General features: G+C 41.3%; 1 protein-coding gene across 6 annotated transcripts in view; it reads right to left on the reverse strand.

Moving 5' to 3' along the window:
• Positions 1-1,247: 1,247 nt before the first annotated feature.
• ARL15 (ADP ribosylation factor like GTPase 15) overlaps positions 1,248-21,296 on the reverse strand; it is a 405,338-nt gene continuing 385,289 nt past the window's right edge. For 4 of the 6 annotated variants that reach the window (XM_059173965.1, XM_059173964.1, XM_059173967.1 and 1 more), the window contains one exon: positions 1,248-3,977. In XM_059173965.1, the coding sequence (XP_059029948.1) occupies positions 3,825-3,977 (153 nt within the window). In that variant the 3' untranslated portion in view covers positions 1,248-3,824. Of the gene's footprint in view, positions 3,978-9,650; positions 9,805-21,296 lie in introns of all 6 variants that reach the window. The other 2 variants (XR_009353775.1, XR_009353776.1) reach the window with 2 other exon arrangements.

Below are 21,296 nucleotides of genomic sequence, written 5' to 3' on the forward strand. Positions count from 1 at the left end.
AGGGGGGTGGGGTAGGGTGCCAAAACACTAGCCCATCAGTCACCTCATGCATCCGAATTGGAAAACATTTAACCCTGAGATGCAAATCATTTAATCATGCTGAGTCAGTGGTGACCACAAGTTGTGAACTCTTGGGAGTCAGGAATTCCTAACACGATGTGATAATGCATTTCACAGCACGGACTTCAGATCTCCAGAATCCGGGGTAGGGTAAAAGCAAGGCAGGGAGTGCATCTATATTCTCCTAAAGTTTCTGCATAACAAAGACAGATCCTCCTTCCCAAATTCAATGAAAATGAGGGCTCCCAAAGGGTAGTTCCCACTCCCCCCATCCCCCTCCACATACTTTCGCTTTTCTGTTTGCACCATTAGGTCAGAAGGTTAATGAAAATGCACTCAAAAATGATAAAGAAGATGAAGCCAGGCATGAATATGAGATTTCCACTTGAGTTTGAATATTCCATCTGGACGTTAGGCAAACCCACTTGCTTCAAAAGTCATACAGTTCTGTCCACGTTTGCCTGGATGGGTCTGAGATGCTGAGGAACTTGATACCTACTAACTGCCTACCTTGGAAATAAAACTAGGAATGCAGCTTGGATCCCAGCTTAGAAGGGAAGGGTTGCGAGCTTTCGGTGTGATCAAACGATGTGTCAGGATAATGCTGCATCTGGGACCAAACAAGAGCTGGGATTTGAATTTTGCATCTTTTTCTGTTTCTTTTTCTTCTTCCATCCATCTATCCCTTTAGTTTTTTTTTCTCACTTTTTCTCTTTTACAGAATACTCTCCTTCTTTAGAGTTGGACCTGTAAATACACAGCATTTCCTTGAGTCACTTAAAAATCTTTACTTCCTTGGCGTTGATCACCACTGAAGGAGACAGCTCATTGCACCAGTTACTCTTAGAACATTGCTTTTACGGCAGATATTAAAAGATGCTGCTTTGACTGAAAGGTGACATTTTACATTAACATCTCGACTCTGCTCACTCATTCTGAAGGAACAGCTCCAGTGAAAGTAAATTGCTGGTGAAGACAAACCAACTGGAAAAGATACCAGCTCTTTTTTTTTTTTTTTTGGTCTTTTAAGTTTTCACAATGGCCTTAAAGGAAATGTGAATTAATCATTTGTTTTGACCCAAGAGCAGCAGAACTTATTTTGAAGACTTAAACAGGCAACACAAATGTAAACAGAAATCTGGGACTCCCAAATGCTAAAAAGCTTGAAAGGAGTAAGTCCGAAAACATCAATTCTACTCAGCGTTTATTTTCATTTGAAGATAGGGAAATCATATATAAATCACGGACAATACAAGTTCTTCTTGTCTGGCAATTGTCCACATAAATCTGTTACCCTTTAAGTATAGATACAGATTTTTTTTTTTTTAATAGAAAGACAGGGCAAGATGGCAGTTAATTAGCAACCAATAACTATAAACTACAGTAGGTACAAAGTTTTGTCATATAAATTAATTGCCATTACAAAAAGGCAACTGCTTTAGCTAAGAAGGTACAAAATGGGTAACTTCCATAAATATAACAAGAAACTAAGTGGAGAAATACATAACAGACTGTTTTTCCTACATAATATTTGAATATGCAAACTAAGACACCTGTGGCACTTTACATGGAAGTAGGAAGAGCGGTACACACACACCACCCACCCGCCACCCACCCACACTGGCCCATCCAAGCCCCCTCCCCGCCCCCCCCCAAGTGGATTTCCAAAACTAGGGTTACAAGGACAGGATGCTGCTCGCTAGGAAGCAGCAAGACTGCGAGCTCCGAACTGCCAGACAAAGAAGGAGCCTTATTGACAGTTGTAAAGCATTAGGCGTCAGACAGAAACTTGTCAAAAACAGCTGTTGTTGGGTACTGATTGATAATGTTTTCATTCTGACGGCTGAGACACTGCAGACAGTCGTGGGTCTGAGAAGAAGCCCATCACTGGCGCACACATGAACACACACACACACAGACAACGGGAAGTCATTTAACAGATGGCCTAGGAGCACTCAGCCACAGTATCTTAAAAAGACAACATTCTCCATTTAATGAACTTGCAGAGAAAGCAATGCCTAAGAATCATTTATTTTTCACAGAAGATGAGCACAGCAAAACAAAAATGCAAGCAGGGACTGTGTAACTGGTCATCGGAATAAAAGTTTTGTGCTGCTCACGGATTACGCAGTGAAAAATATTCAAGGACACTGGAGACAAGATTGAATACGAATCTTTTTGGATCCATTCCATCGGGGGCGGGGGAAGCTTAAAGAAGTGGTCGATGTTTCAAAGGTAATGATTTCATTAAAATCCACCTACAAGATGAAACCACAAAAGCTATATCTGAATGATGTATATCTTCTGGAGAATTACAAGGTATTACATCACCGTGTAATACAGTGCGAGTCTGTGGTATCTGAGAACCAGTCTGTGCTACCTAAAAATTACAAACATGTTTTTATTGCTCAGGTGAAAGGAGTTTTCTAACCTTTGGCCATTTTGTGTTTGAAGCGGTCAAAAATCTACAAAATGTGCCAAAGAGGATTACATCCATAAACTTCAATATCTATAGATTATTCTTGATTTAAAAAAGGTCAAAGGTGCCAAACCTTAGTAAAACTGCACATTAATCTCTACATAATTTTATCATTTAAATTAAATGGAAAATAAAAAAAAGAGTTCCAAAGACTGAATCTAGGCCCTAAAATGATTTGCTGCAGCCCCAGCACATTTTTTTTTTTAAGGGCACACTGAAACCCCTGAAAATAGAGGTTTATAATAGGAATACTGACAGACCTTTAATTACTCGTCGGAGACAATCAGCGACTCCATTAGCACTTAATGAATGAATATCCAGATGATTTTGTCTTTGTTTTCTTTGTCAAATCCATGCCAGCTTAAACCCTAGCCAGTATAAACTATACTTCATTTGGCTCTTTTTAAAATTTTTATCTATTATTTAAAAAATTATCTTCTCTCTTTCAATCAGACACTTTTAAGATTTTTAGAGAAAGATACCTCTGTCATGTTGCAGCTTGACTTTATGCAGGGGACTCTTTCCATTAAAAAAATATTGGAGGACTCGATGAAATAGTCATCAGTGAGGCACACCCGCATTGTGCCTACATTCTCGCTCGTCTCAAAAGCGGAAAGTTTCTGCTCTTAAGACAGGGGAGTGAGACTTCAGATGGAATCAAGGAAATTCTGGATCTTGTCTTTAAAGTTCTTCCACGTTAATTTTATCTTGGTAGGATATTCCTCTCTGATAAGGTGATTCATTGAAGTTTTTGGTGCTCATTTTTTTCTCATAATCTATGAGGCCCATATACAAAAAAACTCAAGAATAAAATATGATAAAATAAAATAAACACCCCAAGAGATCTTGGAAACAATAGACATAAAATGAGGAGCCCCAGTCGTTTCACGCTCCACCCCCAAACCCAGGGAAAAGGAGTCAAGGTTCTGAGTCTCCCTGAGTCCTTCGTAAGGGATTTGATTTCTGTGAGCCACGAATTCCATCCATTTTAACACAGAGTACAGAAGAGCTGCTTAGAACAACAGAAGGAAGAGACATGCGGCGAAGATAATTAGTGGTAAACAGAGAATAAATTCTCTCTCAGTAGTGTGTACTTGACGTTAATGCCGATGATGATTCACCCGATTTACAGAATATTCACTTTAATAGAGAGATGAGAGTCGGGAGATAACTAGAGGAAAAGAGACACTGAAGCCACAAAAGTCTTGATACCAAAATAAAATTAAAATGAGAAACTAACATGATAGGTTCAAGGCCTTTGGGAACCCGTGTTCTTTGCCAGATTTCACATTCTTACAGCTTCATGGTCTTTCTCTTCTAACAAATTTATCAGTTGAGAGAAGCTGTCTTTCAGTGCCTCCATGTCGTCCAGTGAGCAGGGCTGCAGAATCCAGCGTTTCCCACGTGCAAGGGGTTCAAGTTCAAAATATTTTTTGACCTTAAGGGGGGGAGAAGATAAATATGTTATTAGTTATATCAGGACCTCTCTAAGTCTAGAAGTTTGTGAGTGACGAAATAGGGGGGATTTCAAGGAGAACGCTTATACTGTGATGCCTAGGACTTTCTAGAATTCCATCCACTGCTGCTGTTATAATGTGGGTCCTACATTGTGACCCAGGACTGTTTTCTTTAGGGGTGAGTGACCTGCTTACAAACCCACACACTTATCTGCATGGGAGGTGACGGAGTATAAGAAAGAATTACGTGCACCGGAGCACCTGGGTGGCTCAGTGGGTTACGCCGCTGCCTTCGGCTCAGGTCCTGGGATGGAGTCCCACATGGGGCTCTATGTTCAGTGGGGGCCCTGCTTCCCTCTCTCTCTCTGCGCCTGCCTCTCTGTCTACTTGTGATCTCTGTCTGTCAAATAAACAAATAAAATCTTAAAAAAAAAAAAAAAGAATTACATGTACCAGCACACAGTGCAGAGTACACTGCAGGCACCAGGAAGATTCAGTTCCATCAAAACCACCAGCAGAGCAGCTTTTGCTACACCCCCTTGCTAACATACTCAATTGGTGGCAAACTACAGTACGTACTGGATCAATTACTCAAAATTATTTTGACTACCAAGTGCATATTTTGACTACCAAATGCATATATGACAAAAACTGGTAGTTTAAATAATCTTTTTTCTCTCTCCCCCTTAAACTTCTAGTATCCATTTTTGAGACCTGGGAAAGCACTTTTTAGGAAAGAGGTTAGAAACTGAGTATGCGTGTGTATATGCATATTTAAACTGTTATACAGATACATATATATACAAAGCACCCTGTTTGTTTCTCCTAGTCCTGAATTTTCAGGGAGGCAAAAATCATGACCTTTAAACTGGTATGTGAGTGGAGAATTTGCTATCTTAAGAACCTGTTTGGTAAATATTCAGTCACAAGTCATTCTTAGCACAGAGGCTAATAGGTTACTGACTAATAGTGTCCAAGATTACCAACTCAAGACCGAGAGGAAACATCAAATTGTGACATCTTCTGGAAGTACTGATGACCTCTCAAAGGGTATGATAAAACACAAAGCTTGCAAAGCTATGGTCCTGCCCACACTCCGTCACATAAGAACTGAACACCGTATGTACAGCCTAGTGAGGTTTTAATAACATAAAATACAGTGAGTAGCAACACCAGAAGAACCACTGTTTGAAGACATTCTTGGTCAACAGATTTCATTAAATCCCATGTGCCAGGGCAAATTCTAAGGTCTTACCTTAGTCAATACTCGAGACCTAGAAAAAAAAAGGGTCTCAACCACATGCCATTCCCAATGTGGTTTCATTTTGTCTCTATCACGGCAAGGACCAGAGTACAGCAGAGGTACATCATCCAAAAGTGGCATTAAAATATGTGTACATTATTTTCATGTGAGCAAGAAGATAGACATAAGAAATACTAAGGCTTTATGCTAGTGTAGGAACCACAATTACGCTAACATTCTAGAGTTCAAGTGTGTCTCCAAAATCCTTCTGTAAATGTCTGCAAATTAGCAATAAATACTACTACTTTAAAAAAAAAAGCCTGTGAAAATGGAAGGACGCTCATCAGCTGATTCTGGAAAGTAATGAAAATCTCCTTTCAGATCAGAAAGCGGGTATACAACTTCAGAACAGTGTTTGCCCAAGGTATTTTATAAATCACGTTGTTAAGAGAATTCTCCCTTACGGAAAATGTAAACTCCCTTCTTTTAGTTTCTTTTCTTTAGAGCACTGAAAGCAACCCACTTCCAAGAGAAACTGAAATCTGCTTGTGCAACAACCGGCACTAGACGGGCTCTGCCCCACCAAGGGAGGCCAGCAGCCAGCAGGGGGAGAGCAGAGCTGGCAGGGGGGACAGGTGGGGACTGTGTTTAAGGCCACAGCTTGGCGGAGGAGCTGGCTGCTCTGGAGAGTATAAAATCAGAGATGTCAGGCTCCTTGCTTCTCCCACAAAGTGGGGCTTCAGAATGCACAAACAGAATCTGGTATTTGATCAATAATGCCTCCCACCAAGAGGGGATGGCACGGAACGCCCAAAATCTGGTACATGAAGGAAGTTTTACCCTTGCCCCATTTCACAACCTCACATCATTTTAAGTCTTGCCGATAACAGAAGAGGACTGGTGGCAAGAAATTCAGGAATATTAGGATAAAGAGAAAGACTAACACAGTAAGTGCACGTTACCAACAATACCTTCAAACGGTTGACTTAAAAATTCACAGAATTGATCCTGGTGGCATACTGACAGCTAATTTGAAAACGAAGTTAGATTTAAGCAATCGCAGAATAGAACTTGTGATATTTTACAATATGGACCAGACACAGAAAGCCAGGTTTTAAGTACCCATTAGGTTGGTCTCTAGGCAACTGAAAATACAGACTATCGCGTGGACACACTTGGAAGATAATAAAGATGTCTGAAGGTAGTTTCTGAAGTTGTTCCTGCTGAATATGAAACCTGAGGAGGAAATGGAAGGTTCCATTACAGGGTGGTCACCAGATAAAGGAGCCTAATGGTGTTAAGCTGACAACTATGGCTGCGTAACCCGAGATTTTCCGATCTGCAACCTAAGTAGGTATCTCCCTCACCCTGCTATACTCCCCCAACTGTATCCAAATGATTCCACACCATCCTTCATTTATAACATCAACTGTAAAACTAGTCTGGCGTTTCAGTGAGTTTCAAGTACAGTGAGTGACCGGTTGTTGCCAGAACACAGCTTTTCATTACCCAGAGTTTCATGTTTCTAAAAACAAAGCAGGTAATACAAGAGACGGGACGATGGAGACCTCATGCTCTGACTTGAACTTCTCCCATTGGGTTAACATTTTCATTTGGTTTGCTTTAATATATTTTTATCTACTTATTCGAAAGAGACAGCATGAGTGTGAGAACACACGAGAAACTGTGGGGTCAAGGAAGGAGAGAGAGTGAAATCTCAGGTAGACTCTGCACCTAGTGTGGAGCCCCACGTGGGGCTCGATCCCACGACCCTGAGACCAGCCCTGAGACAAAACCAAGAGTCAGATGCCTAACCGACTGTGCCACCCAGGCGTTCCTTCGTTTAGTTTTCTGTCAACTTGAACTTCAAATTTCACCTCCTCTGTATTATTAAGATACAAATTACAGTCACATTTGACTTGTTCACTTTATCTTTTTTTTTTTTGTCCTTTCATAATGCTGCTGTATAATTTTAAAGAACAAGGCGTTTAAGTCTGACCAACATAAATCACATGTTTTGAATACTTAATCAGCCACTTAAATACTATGCCTCAATGGAAGCCGCAGGGATGAGGAGGAGGGGACTGCTTCTCACTGGCTTCGGGAGACGGCACTTGGGGCAGAGACGTCAGATTCCAGCCGCCTGGCAACCTGTAGTCAGCTGGCTATTTATGGGTTAGCCGCAGAGAGTGGGCATTTGTTAGTGGCCATGTGTCCACCCTAGAGATGGGAAAACAAAGCTGCCGTAAGCGGCCAACTTATTTTAGCTATGCTGTCAGAGCCCTCCTTCATTCACGCCACTGTGGGGTGACGCACATGACTGCATTCTGTTGATTCCCACCACGCACTTACTGTAGAGTCCTAACGGACAACTCGGCTCACGTTTGTAACAGCTGCGAAATCGGGTAGGAGATGTCCTCTATGTTTCTTTGAGAAGAGGAATAATCACCCTTTCCAACTTGCAGGACCTCTAACAAGGTTATGTAATAATACCGACTTCCCTATCTTGCCCTCACTTCACGAGCAAAAATTTCTTTTTAATTCTTGCAAACCCGCTGTGACTACATTTCTGGAAGTCATGTAAATAGTTTCTGAACTGCAATAATAGGTCTTCCGTTTTAAAAGCCTGCAAATCTCATTTTATTTATAACAATAACTGCTTGTTTCTCCTATTTTTGTTATTAGAGCATGTAAGGACTGTGTGCCCAGAGTTGGCCTCATTTTCCTTTAAACACTCTGGGGAGCAGGGGAGAGAACAGTCCAAAAGGGATGACTTAGTGTTTTTATGTGACATCGAATTAAGTTCTAAGCTCAGATACTTATAAACAGTGCTTTGACCCACATGAATGTGTTGTAAGACATTGAAAAGGGGGTTAGTTCTTTACTCCATGGGACTGTGCTGTGCATCTTTCAGGAGGTCACCCCTAGTCCTAGTGAACTCAATGCCATTACCCTGTACCAGTCACAGCAGTAACTAAAAATCCCTCCCCTGTCTCATGTGCAGAATGCCACCTGGGGTGGTACTGTAGGTATTTCTCCACCTGTCTGGGGCAATTTAGCTTGCTTTCTCAGTGGAGATAGAAGCTGGATATCTTTTCTGCACGTTACTTCTCTAGATCCCCACCTACCCACGACACACCTATTCCCTCTGAGGAAAAAAACTAGCCGGTTATAATGGACCTTTCTTAACTTGAGGGTGGTTGTGGTGCATTGTCATAGGGTGAAGATTAGTACGAGAAGCTTTGAACACGTGGGTCCTGAAAGTTCACTCCCTGTAACTTCATTCATTCGACCACCACTTTCTGAACAAGACTGGCGAGTGTGTGAAGGCGGTGTGAGTGTGCCCTGTGCCAGCGCTCCACCGGCTAATGTGTGGGATTCCAATGCTGAGAGCGGAACACTAGAAAACAAAAAACAGAGACAACAGCCGGAAGAGGAGGCTGTCCTCATCATCTGTATTAAAAGATTACAAGCCCCATTGCCCCTGGCTTTTCAGTGACCATAAAAGACAGTTTAATACCGCACAGTTTACTAAAGGCTTTTTCACTCATTTATGGCACCCTGATTATACAACTGGAAGATAAGCAATGGATTCAAATCGAGAGAGGGAGGAATATTAAAATAATTCAAGTCAAAGTGAAAAAGAAATATCTTGGTAGAAGACTGCCCAGAGAAACTTTCGAAATATAGGCTCATTCCTTCTTCATCTCTGGCACAGGAATCAGAGATTCAGCTCCTTCAATGCAACAGTAATCAGTCAGCAGGTGAGACAAGACAACAGGGATGCTGGGTGAGGAACACAAGCAAAACACAGAAAGCCAGCAAAGAGAGCTGCGGCTGGGGGTCTGGTAGGCAGAGCTCAGGTCAGATGCACAATGCATCTTGCAAGAACCCACGACTCAGTAACCACCTTGAGCCAGTTATGGGTTTCTTGTCATTTTAAGTCCACAGCGTGTCCATCGCATGCCTGTATTTTTCCAACAACTAGATGAATAATGTTTTCTGACATAGGTTCATATGGGTCTTGAACTCTTTGGTAGAACTATGGTCTACATGATACATGTACTCCAGGGCTCCAATTAATAGGCTGTTAAGAGAGCCTCAGCGATGAGTGAAACTTGTAGGATATTGACCGTGACTGTCCGAAAGGGAGCAGAACTTGCCTCATCCTCACCTACTCCTTACTTTCATCATTAGAGGAGATGCCCCGTTATAGTCCCTTATCAAAGTGGGGGAAACATTCGTACTGAAATGCTGGTTGTGAGCCTTCTCTTTCCGCCCCCAGACAAGGACATCAAATTCTAGGAGCCACAAAACTGCTCAGGGTCTGAATTATTTACGCCATCGAAATCTGCAAGTGCAACAAACCAAGACTTCCTTCTTTCTAGAGAGTCGGGTGCCAAGCACTCACCGGCACGCACAGTATGTACATCTCGCCTGGGAGTATGCCAAGGGCCTTCCAGCCTTGTGGTCTTAACTGCAGAAACTCACAGAGCAGGCTTCGCTTGGTAACCTTCACCAAAGTCAGAGAGAACTTTGCCCACACCGTGGCTCCAGGATGGGGTCTGGAGATAAAGTGGCAGGGCATCATTAAGATTCTTCAGAGTGCATTCTTGGCAGCTTGTTCAAAGAAGTTTAGTCCAGAGAGAGCAGCACCAGCTGTTCCCCTTTTCATTGTGCTGCTTGCAGGATTTTGAAATCCTTAGAAAGATACTAAATATGTCATTAAAGGCAGAAATAAAGAATATAAGCAAAACCAATTTACCATAGTCCCAAAGATACTACAACACAGAACAGGTATTGTTTACTTTTTACTGTATTAAAAGGGACCAGAAAACAACACCTTGATATTAACCAAGACCACAATATTACTTTGGGAGCGCAGATTTATAATGGATGATTGGTTTCAAGAATGTTAGGTGTAACATAAAAGTGTAGTTTCGGTAAGATCGCTTCTTTCTTAAGCAAAGTGCAGCCCACCTGACTTTGGGATAATTAAAAAGCTAGACGAATGCCAGCAGGTTATGACCGGTGACTGAGCCCCACCTTTATTAGAAGTCTTCCTGCCTGATCAGTAATCTCTGAAGTGTGGCGAATGTTATATATTGTGACAATAATTATATAGAAACCCCATCTTCCACTGCACAGGAGAAGTCAGTGTGTTCCAGAAGAGCTAAATAAAATGATCCCACTGCTTTGGTGGTAGGAGCTAGAATCTGAAAAGCATTCCTGTTTTTTTGCTTACTCTGCTAACCTAGAATTACAGAACAGATTACATCTATTTTCTCTTTTTGATATACCTAGAAGGTTTGTTTTATTCACCTATCCAAAAAGCCTGTGAATCAGACAACCACTGTGAGAGGCAGAAATGAGGTATGGATGCTTCCTGTCTTCAAGGAACAATGAAAGATACCCAGGACTCCTGCAGAAGATCTCTTCTACTCTGGGGATTCCACCTGACCCTCCTGAGCCTGGAGTGATTCCCACATGTAGGTCTTTGCTCCAACTTCTGCATCCAAACTAAGGTGTCTCCCTCTACAAGTAGAAAGAATCGGCTTAAAAATATTCATATTTTTAGACCCAGCTGACGTCCTCCTATCATCTCAAGAGGAAGCCTTAATGTAGAAGAAATGGCACCCAGGCAAATAAAGTTTTATTGGAACACAGCCATACTTACTCACGTGTCTATGGCTACTTTCATGCTTCAATCAATGAGACAAAATCTAGAATTACTGTTTAGACCTTTAAAAACAAACAACCAAACAAACAAAATTGCCAATCCCCGGCTAACGCTGTTTGCAGCTTCCCACTTTGTCCAGCAGGGACACAAGCAGTGCCCTGGAGGTGTCTGGGGAGCTAGCCTCTCTTGCTAGACCAGCTCGTCCCCACTCATACTGTAGGGGGCCAGAGAAGTTGGCTTTTCCAACCTCTCCAGGCTCCACTTATAATTTCAGAGGCTCTGGATTGTGGTCTAGCAGGCAGAAGGGTCATAAAGCCATATTTTGACCCCTCTATGTTCAGCCTGGGTTTCTTTTATGTGGAGACTACCTAACAGCAGCGAGAACTAGCCAAGGCACAGGGTCCATGTCCTGTCTGTTTAAAGCTTATGTTGTCCTTAAGGATGGTTCTTAGTGCAGAGCAATACTAGTTATTGTTACTTTGCAGTTTTAAAAAGGAACATACAATTTACTAAATATACTGTGTCTAAAACCCAGTTTTCCCTGAAGCTATTATATTCAATTTAAAAATCTTACCATTCTGTCTATATATCTGGTAAGTTTTAACAACACATTCAGGAAGTTGGATACAGTTTAGGTCCTTTTATAAACTTAGTTTAATTAACCACTTTTAAACATTTCAAAACTCCATTTATAAATTTAACATATTCAATCTTCTTTTTCAGCATTTAGACTGTAATAATCAAAATATCCTCAAGTAGTTAAGAAGTCTTTTCTTCCCTAGCAAGAATTTGTGAGCATTTCTTCAATTAAATTTATAAATTCAATGACTCTCAAGCTCTGGTATTTCTTCTTCTTATTTTTTTAAAAAAGATTTATTTATCTGAGAGGAGGAGGAGGAGAGAGAGAGAGCGCGAGCATGAGTGCACGTGCACAGGAGTGGGAGGGGCAGAAGGAGAGAATCTTCAAGTAGCCTCCCTGCTGGGCGTGGAGCCCCATACAGGGCTTGATCTCATGACCCACGAGATAAGGACCTGAGCTGAGGTGGAGAGTCAGTTGCTTACTGACTGAGCCACCCGGGTGCCCCCTCCTGCATTTCTATATAGGGAATCATTTCTGAAATAATTTATACATCTTAAATGATAATTACAAAGTGACTCTACCAGGTTGACCTAAATGTAATATATACTTGAAATGAAAGTATTAATATTGTAGATGTTATTTTATCATTTTTATACTATTAATGTTAAATTTTCCAGGTTTAAAAAAACTTTCCCACTAAGGAAACAAGTTTTCATCCCAAACAAAAAGAGTTATCATTCCATACGTTCTCACCTCACTGAACTTGAGTTGCTTTTCAAAAAGAGTTTTTAGACTGAAACAGAATTGGAGCCACAGATGTCCAGGGCAAAATTTTTGGGGTCACTCATGGTCAGGTTAGGGTCTTTATAAGAATAGTTGCCACAACAAAAAGAAACTCCTGGCCTTTAAAGGGGATTGTTTGCTCCTGGATTTAAGTTATCACTACCTATTCCACAGGTCTACTCTCAGAAGCAGATACTCCCTCCTAAGATTCTAAAGAATTTTCTTTACTGTTTGCCTGGATTTCCCATTTCTCTAGCACACACTTTAACATCTTTTCATTTGGCTCTATAGACATTACTTTTCATTTTTTGAGCTATAATTTGCAGACTGTAAAATTCACCCTTCTAAAAATGTACACGTTAGGGATATTTAGTATATTCAGGGACACCTGCAATTATCACGGCTATCGAACTTCAGGACATTTGCACCACTCCAGAAAGAAACTCCCCACCCATTAGCAGTCACACCCCATCTGCCCTTTCCTCCAGCCCTCGGCACTCACTAATTTACTTTCTGTCTCTAAGGATTTGCCTATTCTGGACATTTCATATAAATGGAATTATATAATACATAGCCTTTAGTACCTGGTTTCTCTCACTTAGCATAAAGTTCTGTGTAAGTACTTCTTTTTATGGCCAAGTGATATTCTGCTGTACGGACCTAACACAATTTGTCCACTCATGTTCATCAGTTGCTGGATGTTTGGGCTGTTTCCACTTTTCGGCTATTATGAATTCGGTTGTACAAGCCATGACTGTCTCCTTCAAACAGGCTTTATAAATAATCATTGTATAAGTTAATGAGTTAGAGGATATCAAGACTCAATGGGAATGAAGCATCTTCACAAGCCTGGGGTGAACTCTTTTCATTCAGATTTATGAGGATATCCTCGTTTCACTTGAGGAAATTCAGAGATTTGGATAATTAGCCTTAATTTTTTTCATGTGTAAGAGACCTCAGTTCCTGGAAGGCATAGACGATGAAAAAAATTCTTTTGTATTCCCTGATGTACCCAATTCCAGACACAAAGAGGATACTCATTATTTTTAAACAAATGTAAAGAGCTGAAACTATAATGAAAAGGGCAACAAAGTATGTACCGTATTTCATCTCAGATTAAAATGTTAGGAAAGGAAGGAAATTGAACATTGGAGAGTAGTTGCCACTCCTTTTAATTAAGCAGGCCAAGGTTTCATGCAGGAGGTGGGATTTCATGAACAGTTTCAAAACCATAGGTCTAATTGGCTTAAACTCTATTATACATATGCCTACAGGCAGCTGCAATGGATTGTTTTGCAAACAGAAAAGTAAGCAACCCCTCATGGAAAATAGACCCACTCCAGAAATCTCAAGACCCAAAGGACACATATGTTTTGAGCTATTCCTTTAATCTGTGTCCAAACAAAGCATCTAATTCTTATCTCAGAGAATGGAAAGCATTGACATATGTAAAAAAGAGAAGCATCGGCACACTTGTCTTTGCATGCAGGTGCAGGCCTCAGACTTTTCAATAACATCTATAACATAGTCATTAATTACACAGGCAGCCAGGTTTCAACAGCCTATCATTTTCTTTTGCCCTCCTCTCTTTCCCTTCAGTAATCAATTCTATTCCATGCCTTCCAAAGGGCTTTCATTTATGGTACCAATATGTTTTGGGTGTTACAGTTGATTCTGCACCTTCCACGTCTGCGGTAATACTAGGTTATGATTTACCTTTATTTCAAAAAAGCAAACGTTGTAAGCAGGAAGAGGCTTATCTATGAAAAACTTCTTCCTGGCAATAGAATATGGCTATTTAAACAGTTCTACCTATATGTACGAGAGCCAGTCAAGTATGTACTAGACAGGAAGGAGAGTTAATGAGTGAAAGCCCCAAACACATCAGAGACAACCAATTAGCTTGTCTGAAACACAGGCTTGTAAAGCTATCAGTAACTTATAAAATGGTCTGCTACACACGAGTAAAATGTTGTTTAAATGGCTTGCTTAACTAGATGCATTCACCATGAAATTGATTCTTTTAAGGTTATCTTTTTAAACTCAATACTCATTAACTGTGCATATGGAAATGGCTGGCTGGGTGGAAGCGTGGGTAGATATCTTGGTACTGTCAAGTTCAGGCTGAAGATATGAATTCCATACTTTTTGAGGTTAGCAGGTATTGGAGAAGAAATCCCATCAATTACCAACAGTTGTATCTGCCTCAGTCACTAAAAAGGATCAACACACTAAGATCATTCCTCCCCTGCCTTGCGAAATGCTTAGCTTGGGGTTGGTAGATGGGCTCCAAGGACCTTCCAGTGTTGAGAACACATGCTTTTGTATTACAGAACTGCACCGGTTTTCACCACAGCCTGTGATTCTGCAAAATGGCATGACAGCAAGAAGACCCAGAGCCTGGTAGTTTTCAAATCCAACATTTGTCTCAACAGTGATTGGCTTTCATCCCCCAAAGACTTACTTTACTAAAACATTTGAGGTAACTTGATGTTAGCTAACACATGAACAACAATCATGATACTATTTCCTATTCTGAGTTATCTTTTGTTGTTGTTGTTGTTCTTTTAGAGATAGAGAGAGACCACAGGTAGGCATAGCAGCAGGCAGAAGAAGAGGGAGAAGCAGGCTCTCCGCTGAGCAGGGAGCCCGATGTGGGGCTCGATCCCAGGATTCCGGGATCATGACCTGAGCCGAAGGCAGCCACTTAACCAAATGAGCCACCCAGGTGCCCCCTATTCTGAGTTATCTTAAAACACTACTGTATATTTTGGAAAAAAAATTTTTTTTTTTGGCTGTGTCTCATATTAGCCTTTTTCTGTTACACAAGGCTCCCTGCCACAGATACACTTTAGTAAGTTGCAACCTGATCAGATAATCAGAAGAGCGAGCTTTGATTTTGACGTGACTAACTCTTCTTGCGTGCTCATTCAATGTTGGTACCCTTCATGGAACCACTATGAGCTGGTCAACTCAAGGGAGTCTTTGACTTAACAAAATACTAGGAAAAAAATAACTTGCAACAATGTGTTAAAGCTGGTTAAAAACAAAAAAAAAATCTGTTAAAAATAGTTTATATATTCCAGCTTATTTGGCTTTTGTAATGCACTATATGTCCCCTCTCTCAGTCTTGCAGCTGGAAGGTGTGGGGAAGGCAGCAGGGGCCGTAACAAATCAAAATATGAATATATGGAACCCAAATAAACATGTTTAATACTTGCTAGTGGTACTATGGCAGCACTCTGTCCTAACAACGACAACATTTAGATGTTGGGGCGGATTCAAATTCTTGGGCCTTGAACAGGAGACAAATATGGCAAGCCACGCGTTGCTGAGCCGCCAATGGACGGTGCCAATGGCCCTGTCCAGATGCAGAGATATTCAAGGGATGTTCCTGTCAGCAGTTTGTCCTCTGGCTCCAGCAAGGAGCCACCACCATGGAAACACGGGGAGGAAAAGGAAAAACAGCAAGGCGTGGAGGGAAGGGGGTAGGGGGGGAAAGGCAGAAAAAACTGACAGCCACCTCAGTAACACATCTGAGCAAGGGGAACAGGTAACAAATGGCCTTCGGACAAACTGCCATGCTGTTAGTCACAGGGAGAGAATTTCTTTTCCTACTGGCAATACGGCCAGGAGCCTAATATCCTGGCAACTGAGAAATAATGAGCTTGGAAGAGGCTTGCAGGCAGTCTGAGAAAAGAAAAGCTGAGTGGTAATCCGTCCTGCGGAATTTTAGCCAAAAAACCCCACACAGGACTAGTTGAACTCAAAATAAAGCCCGTGAAAGACAAGTCTGGAGAACATTACAATCAGACATAAAGAGAACACCAGAAATGAAGGTTCCAAAAGCCACTGACTGGATTTAGCACAGCACTGTTAGCGTGGCCTTGCGTCCTAGCTGTCCAACCGGGACTAGTCCGCAGCATTAGTTCTCTGCGGAGGGCAAAGGTGACCATACCCCTCAGGGGACATTTGGCAATGTCTGGAGATATTTCCGGTTGTCAGAGTTGGGGGGCAGGGGGCACAGTGTCTGCCGCAGGTATCTTGTGGGTAATGGTCAGGGATGCTGCCAAACATCCTACAAGGCACAGGATAGCTCCCCCGCGCGCCCCACCCCCAACAAAGAACCGTCTAGCCTGAAAGGTGAATAATGCTGAGGTTGAGAAACTGTTCTGAACTGATCTTTTAAGGCAAAACCAAAGAACAAAGGTCCCCATTAATGCTTCAGTCTATGGTTTATCAGCGTGAACCATCAGGCTCCCTCGCTGAAATCAGGAGATTTAGAAACCGGATTAACAAAGTAGACCAGGAGCTTTGTCAGGGTACAACTATGTCCTCTCTTCTTGCTCAAAGCAGAAATCATTTGTTCTTGGTGGGGATGAGTCAAAACATTCAACTGGGCTGAAACAAGTGCACCTGATAAATAGCCACCTTTTCCTCTTTCTACTGTTATCTCTGTATTCATTGTCTCGGACTCTGGGGATACGCAGGTGAACCTAAGTCCCAGTCCTCACGAACTTACTTGGAAAAGACTGACAGGTTATCAAGTAGGTGTGTCAGTGACTAAATGAAGTCAAATGGAGTAAGCACAGTGAAAAATTAGACGGTACCACGGCACTAATAACATTTGCCATTGAGGTGATCCGAAAGATGGACTGAGGGCATGATGGGAATTAAGTATCAAGGAGTGGCAGGTAAGGACAACTCTTTAGCTGGTTTCAAAACAAAATTTCATACAGTGACAACAAAGTCTCCTTCAATTCACCTCCACTTAATCACCTAGGCTTCATGACCCGGTTCAAGATAATGATGGACGTTGCCTGCCCTATGAATGCCCAGGACCTGCGGGGACAAGCCCCGGATGAAGCTGGCCGCTCACCTGATGCTCACACCATGGCACCAATCTCTGGCACGTCTGCTCACTCTGCCACAGGCTCTTTCACAATTCTCACTCAGGCAACCACACTTGTTACTACAGCAAGTCATTCAATTAAATATGGCATCAACGGATGAAACAGGAATTGGAGAAGACAATTTCTACTACTATGAAAAACTGAGTGGAATGTGTTCAAAGAACTCAATAAAGGTAAGTCATTAAAACAACTGCTGTCGAATCAGATTTAGGGGAGACAACTATCAAGAACTATCGTGTGAACTGCTTTAATGTCTTTACACACGTCTTTAACTTATCCCCTTATTTTATCTTATAGTGCTATTTTAAAGAAATGGGAACTGAAAATCATGGATGATGCCTGTATTTGTGCTAAAAATATGACATAGAACTCTGATAAGTGGCCATGTACTCAGAGAAAAGCCACTGGCCCAGTATCAAAAGATTAGCACCATTTTTATGTTTTAAGTTAAATGACTTAAGGTATACATTTATTTTATGTTTTTAATGACAAGACACTAGCCAGCTCTTTCTTCATGAACTGTTCAACTACCAGTTCAGATCAGGTTAGATAAGTGGGCTTCTAACAGTCTCCAATCCCACTTTTTATTCTGCCTGAATCGAAAGCCTTCTCAGGGGGACGTCATTAACACCTACTTCAGTCGGAAGTTGAGAGTGTTACATAAAATCATGTCCACTGTCAGAGTCAATACTAGTGTCTATCACCTCAAATCCTGCTGTGAAAGAAAGCAGAGTATAAATAAAGAAAACACTCAAATCCATATTGATACCCACAACCCTGCAGTCTCAGGTAGAGAATATGCACTGTTCACATCATGGTAAAAACTGGATACTTTTTTGTTAAATACCATGTCCTTTAACAAAATAAACATTACATTATTTTGAATGTATTTGTGAAATATTTTCTAAGTAGAACTTATTCCTATTTTCTAGACTCAGGAACACAAACAGAATCATACAATACTTTTCTTAGTGGATGCGCTCAAGTTCTACTTCCCTGCACTTACAGCTCTCAAAGAACACTCTGATTTTACCTTGAAGTTATTATCTGTTTCTTTATACCTTTATCACATATCCATGAGTAAGATGGCAATTCTATCAGAGTACTTAAAAATAAAAATTATATAATGCCAAGACCTGACAAATGATTGCTTGGGCTGTCTATTTTTAACTACAGTGTCAATAATAAAATAAAATGATGTCTGTAAATGGTGTTTACCTCTGTATGCCATAGATTTATATTAGTGAATGAAGTACCCGATACCCTTGTTTTTACCGTTTAACATAAGAGGATCTAGACTTCAAAGCCCTTGAACAGGGTTTGTAAATTTTAGGTGTGAGTTCATGACATCTAATCTTTCACACAGAAAGATGTGGTCCTAGAGAAGAAAAAAAAAAGGATAGGAGAAATAAATTCTTGCTTATTTGACTCCAGCTTCTCATTCAGACATACAACATATATAACCTGTGCACTTCTTAGCAGGTTAAATACAGCACACGGTTTTCGTAAAACATTCGGGGGAGCTCAAATCTCTTACAGCTGCTGAAATATTCGAATCCTGACTTCTTATAGGAAGTCACAGACACCCAGTTTGTAGTAACCTGGTCACAGGTTGAACTGCTTTTTGGTGCTATCAGAAGGGGCAAGCTGGTGTGATCAACTGTAGGGATGTCTAGAATGACCTATGGGCTGCAAGGCTTGGATCGGTAACCAGGAGCGTTGTGTTCTGGAGTGGAATTCGCCTGGTTTTGATGTGATCACTGACCCTGTGAGGCACAAAGACACAGGATATTTCCTGTACAACCTAAGGAAAGAGAAGGAAATGGAACAAGTGTGAACAGTATAATGGGCAGAAGTTCTGAACAGGAGACTGGAGACAGAAGTGAATGGACTAGCTGTTCTAGGTTCTTAAGCCAAAGACTTATTTAAATCACTGAGCGATGTAATTTCTTACCTAACACTCATGGAGGAACTAAGAGAGTTCTCTCAATGAGCAGACCATCGTCCTCTTGCAGGCAAGAATCTGGAATGGCTTGGATCACTCTCTTAATGGTTTTTAGATTCTTATGAAATATTGTAAATTAAGACTCTTACGGTTCAGGTTTAAGAAATTCATTTGCGCTGTATCATAGATGTTTAAAAATATTCCTGTATCTGCACAAAGCATTAAAAAAAAAAAAAAGCTCTCTGGAAAATGATGTACCCCTTGCACACCCAATATTCCCCTCCCCACTCCCTCCAACCCCCAGAATCCTTCCCATCTGCCAGCTGGGTTTCATTTTAAGAATTTCACACTGAATATAAAGTGCTATTTTGGCCATGTGGCTCCAGAAATGTGAATTTATAGTCTATTCAGATTGTACGCCAATGATTGACAGAGAGGGGATTAACCAACTGGATGCGATGAAGCCGTTGCCTCTTCCTTCAGGTTGCTTTAAGTTTCCAGGAAAGGATGGTCACCCTCACACTGCTTCACGGAGGCTGGCAAGAAGTTGTCTCCTTAGCAGGGCACTTGTTTCTCACTTTGCTAGTCGATGGCTGCTCTACCTTGGAATTCCACTCCCCCACCCATACCCCCCTCCCCCACCCCGTGTTCCCAAATTCCGTCCATTTCCCCACATGGAAAATGCGAACACTAAAGCTGGCTTTCTTAGACATTCCTTGCAACAGTGTTCTGTTTACTCACACTTAACACATATTTATAATCACTGGTCTTCAGGAACAAGAGTCAAATATTGGAAAAGTACGTGTGTGTATCTGTATCTGCTTTTTTTAGGTAAGGGCTCGCAATGCCCAAGAAATTACACATGGGGAAGACTCTCTCCATGTTTTTAGTATTTCAGAGATTGTTGGCAAGTCCTGGCCATCTAGAAATGTTTCAAATACCATCGCTATTTAAGCTTTTCCAAAAGTAGTTCTGTTTTTTCAATGGTGTTCCATCTTGTTTCACACTTACCATCCTCAAGTATTGTCCTAGGCATGAAAGTGTAACTATATATTCAGATTTTCTAAATCTTTCTTTTTGCAACTTGAGGATCATGCTGTTCCTAGGACTCCGTACACTCAATGCATAGTAACACTATAAAAGAGATGACTTCTCTGTTTAACAGATGATCAATGAAAGGGTATGTAAGCGCTGAATTTCGAGAAGGCTGTGCAGAACGTATTTAGATCTGATACTGTGATACTGAAGCCAGCCTCAAAATGAATGAGCATATCCACACTTGTATTACACATACATATAAAAGTTGATGTCAGAGGGGAGGTCGACATCATCAGAAAAGCACATCAGGTCCTGTTCAGAACAGGAAAGGCTGTGCTCAAGATGGGGGCTTTAGTCTCTAAGTTATTTGAGAGAGGTAACAGTGCCTTGCTCCCTTCCTTCAAGACAAAATAAACAAGAACACTACAGAACATGGATTAGAGTTAAGGGAAAATTTCTCCTCCCTGACAGCATAATAAATACACCTCCACTAAAAACAAAACAAACCCCGAAACACCTACCAATCTTGCACATTTTATCTGACAGTTAAGAAAGTGATCTGAGAACGGAGGAAAGCACCGAGGGAGCCACATCACACTGGTAACCACGAATGGTAACACAGGGGCTGGGGTGTGGGAAGAAGGGCAGATTTTAAATTGTCCTTAATGTGCTTCTGAATTACTGGACTTGAAATGATAAGCTCCTGTAGTCTTTATACTTCAGAACATGGACAAAACCATACATATGTACAAATCAAAGAGCAGAAATTTAGAAAGAAATTAAAAAGATGCCTATATGTAGAGACACATAAAAGAAGGTAAGTGGCTCACAGGAGGGCTCAGTAAACAGTTGCTATATGACTGTGAAACAACACTAAAAATTATCCTTATATGGTACTATCGACTTCAAGCCTATAAGCGTGCTCACTTCAGGCAGGCGGGGGGACGAGACGACCACTCAGGACTAACTTTCACAACTGAAAATCTGACCCCCTCTCACCAGCCTGTGAAGTTCCTGTGTGGGTCTTGTAGTCAGCAGGACCAGAACTTCAGGTTCCGGGTGGGAAACCAGTCTGCTTCTTCATCAGGCCCCCTTCAGAGAGCAGATCGAAGCCTTCC

The sequence above is a fragment of the Mustela lutreola genome, chromosome 5 (genome assembly GCF_030435805.1).
Source record: "Mustela lutreola isolate mMusLut2 chromosome 5, mMusLut2.pri, whole genome shotgun sequence".
Classification (NCBI taxonomy): Eukaryota; Metazoa; Chordata; class Mammalia; order Carnivora; family Mustelidae; genus Mustela; species Mustela lutreola.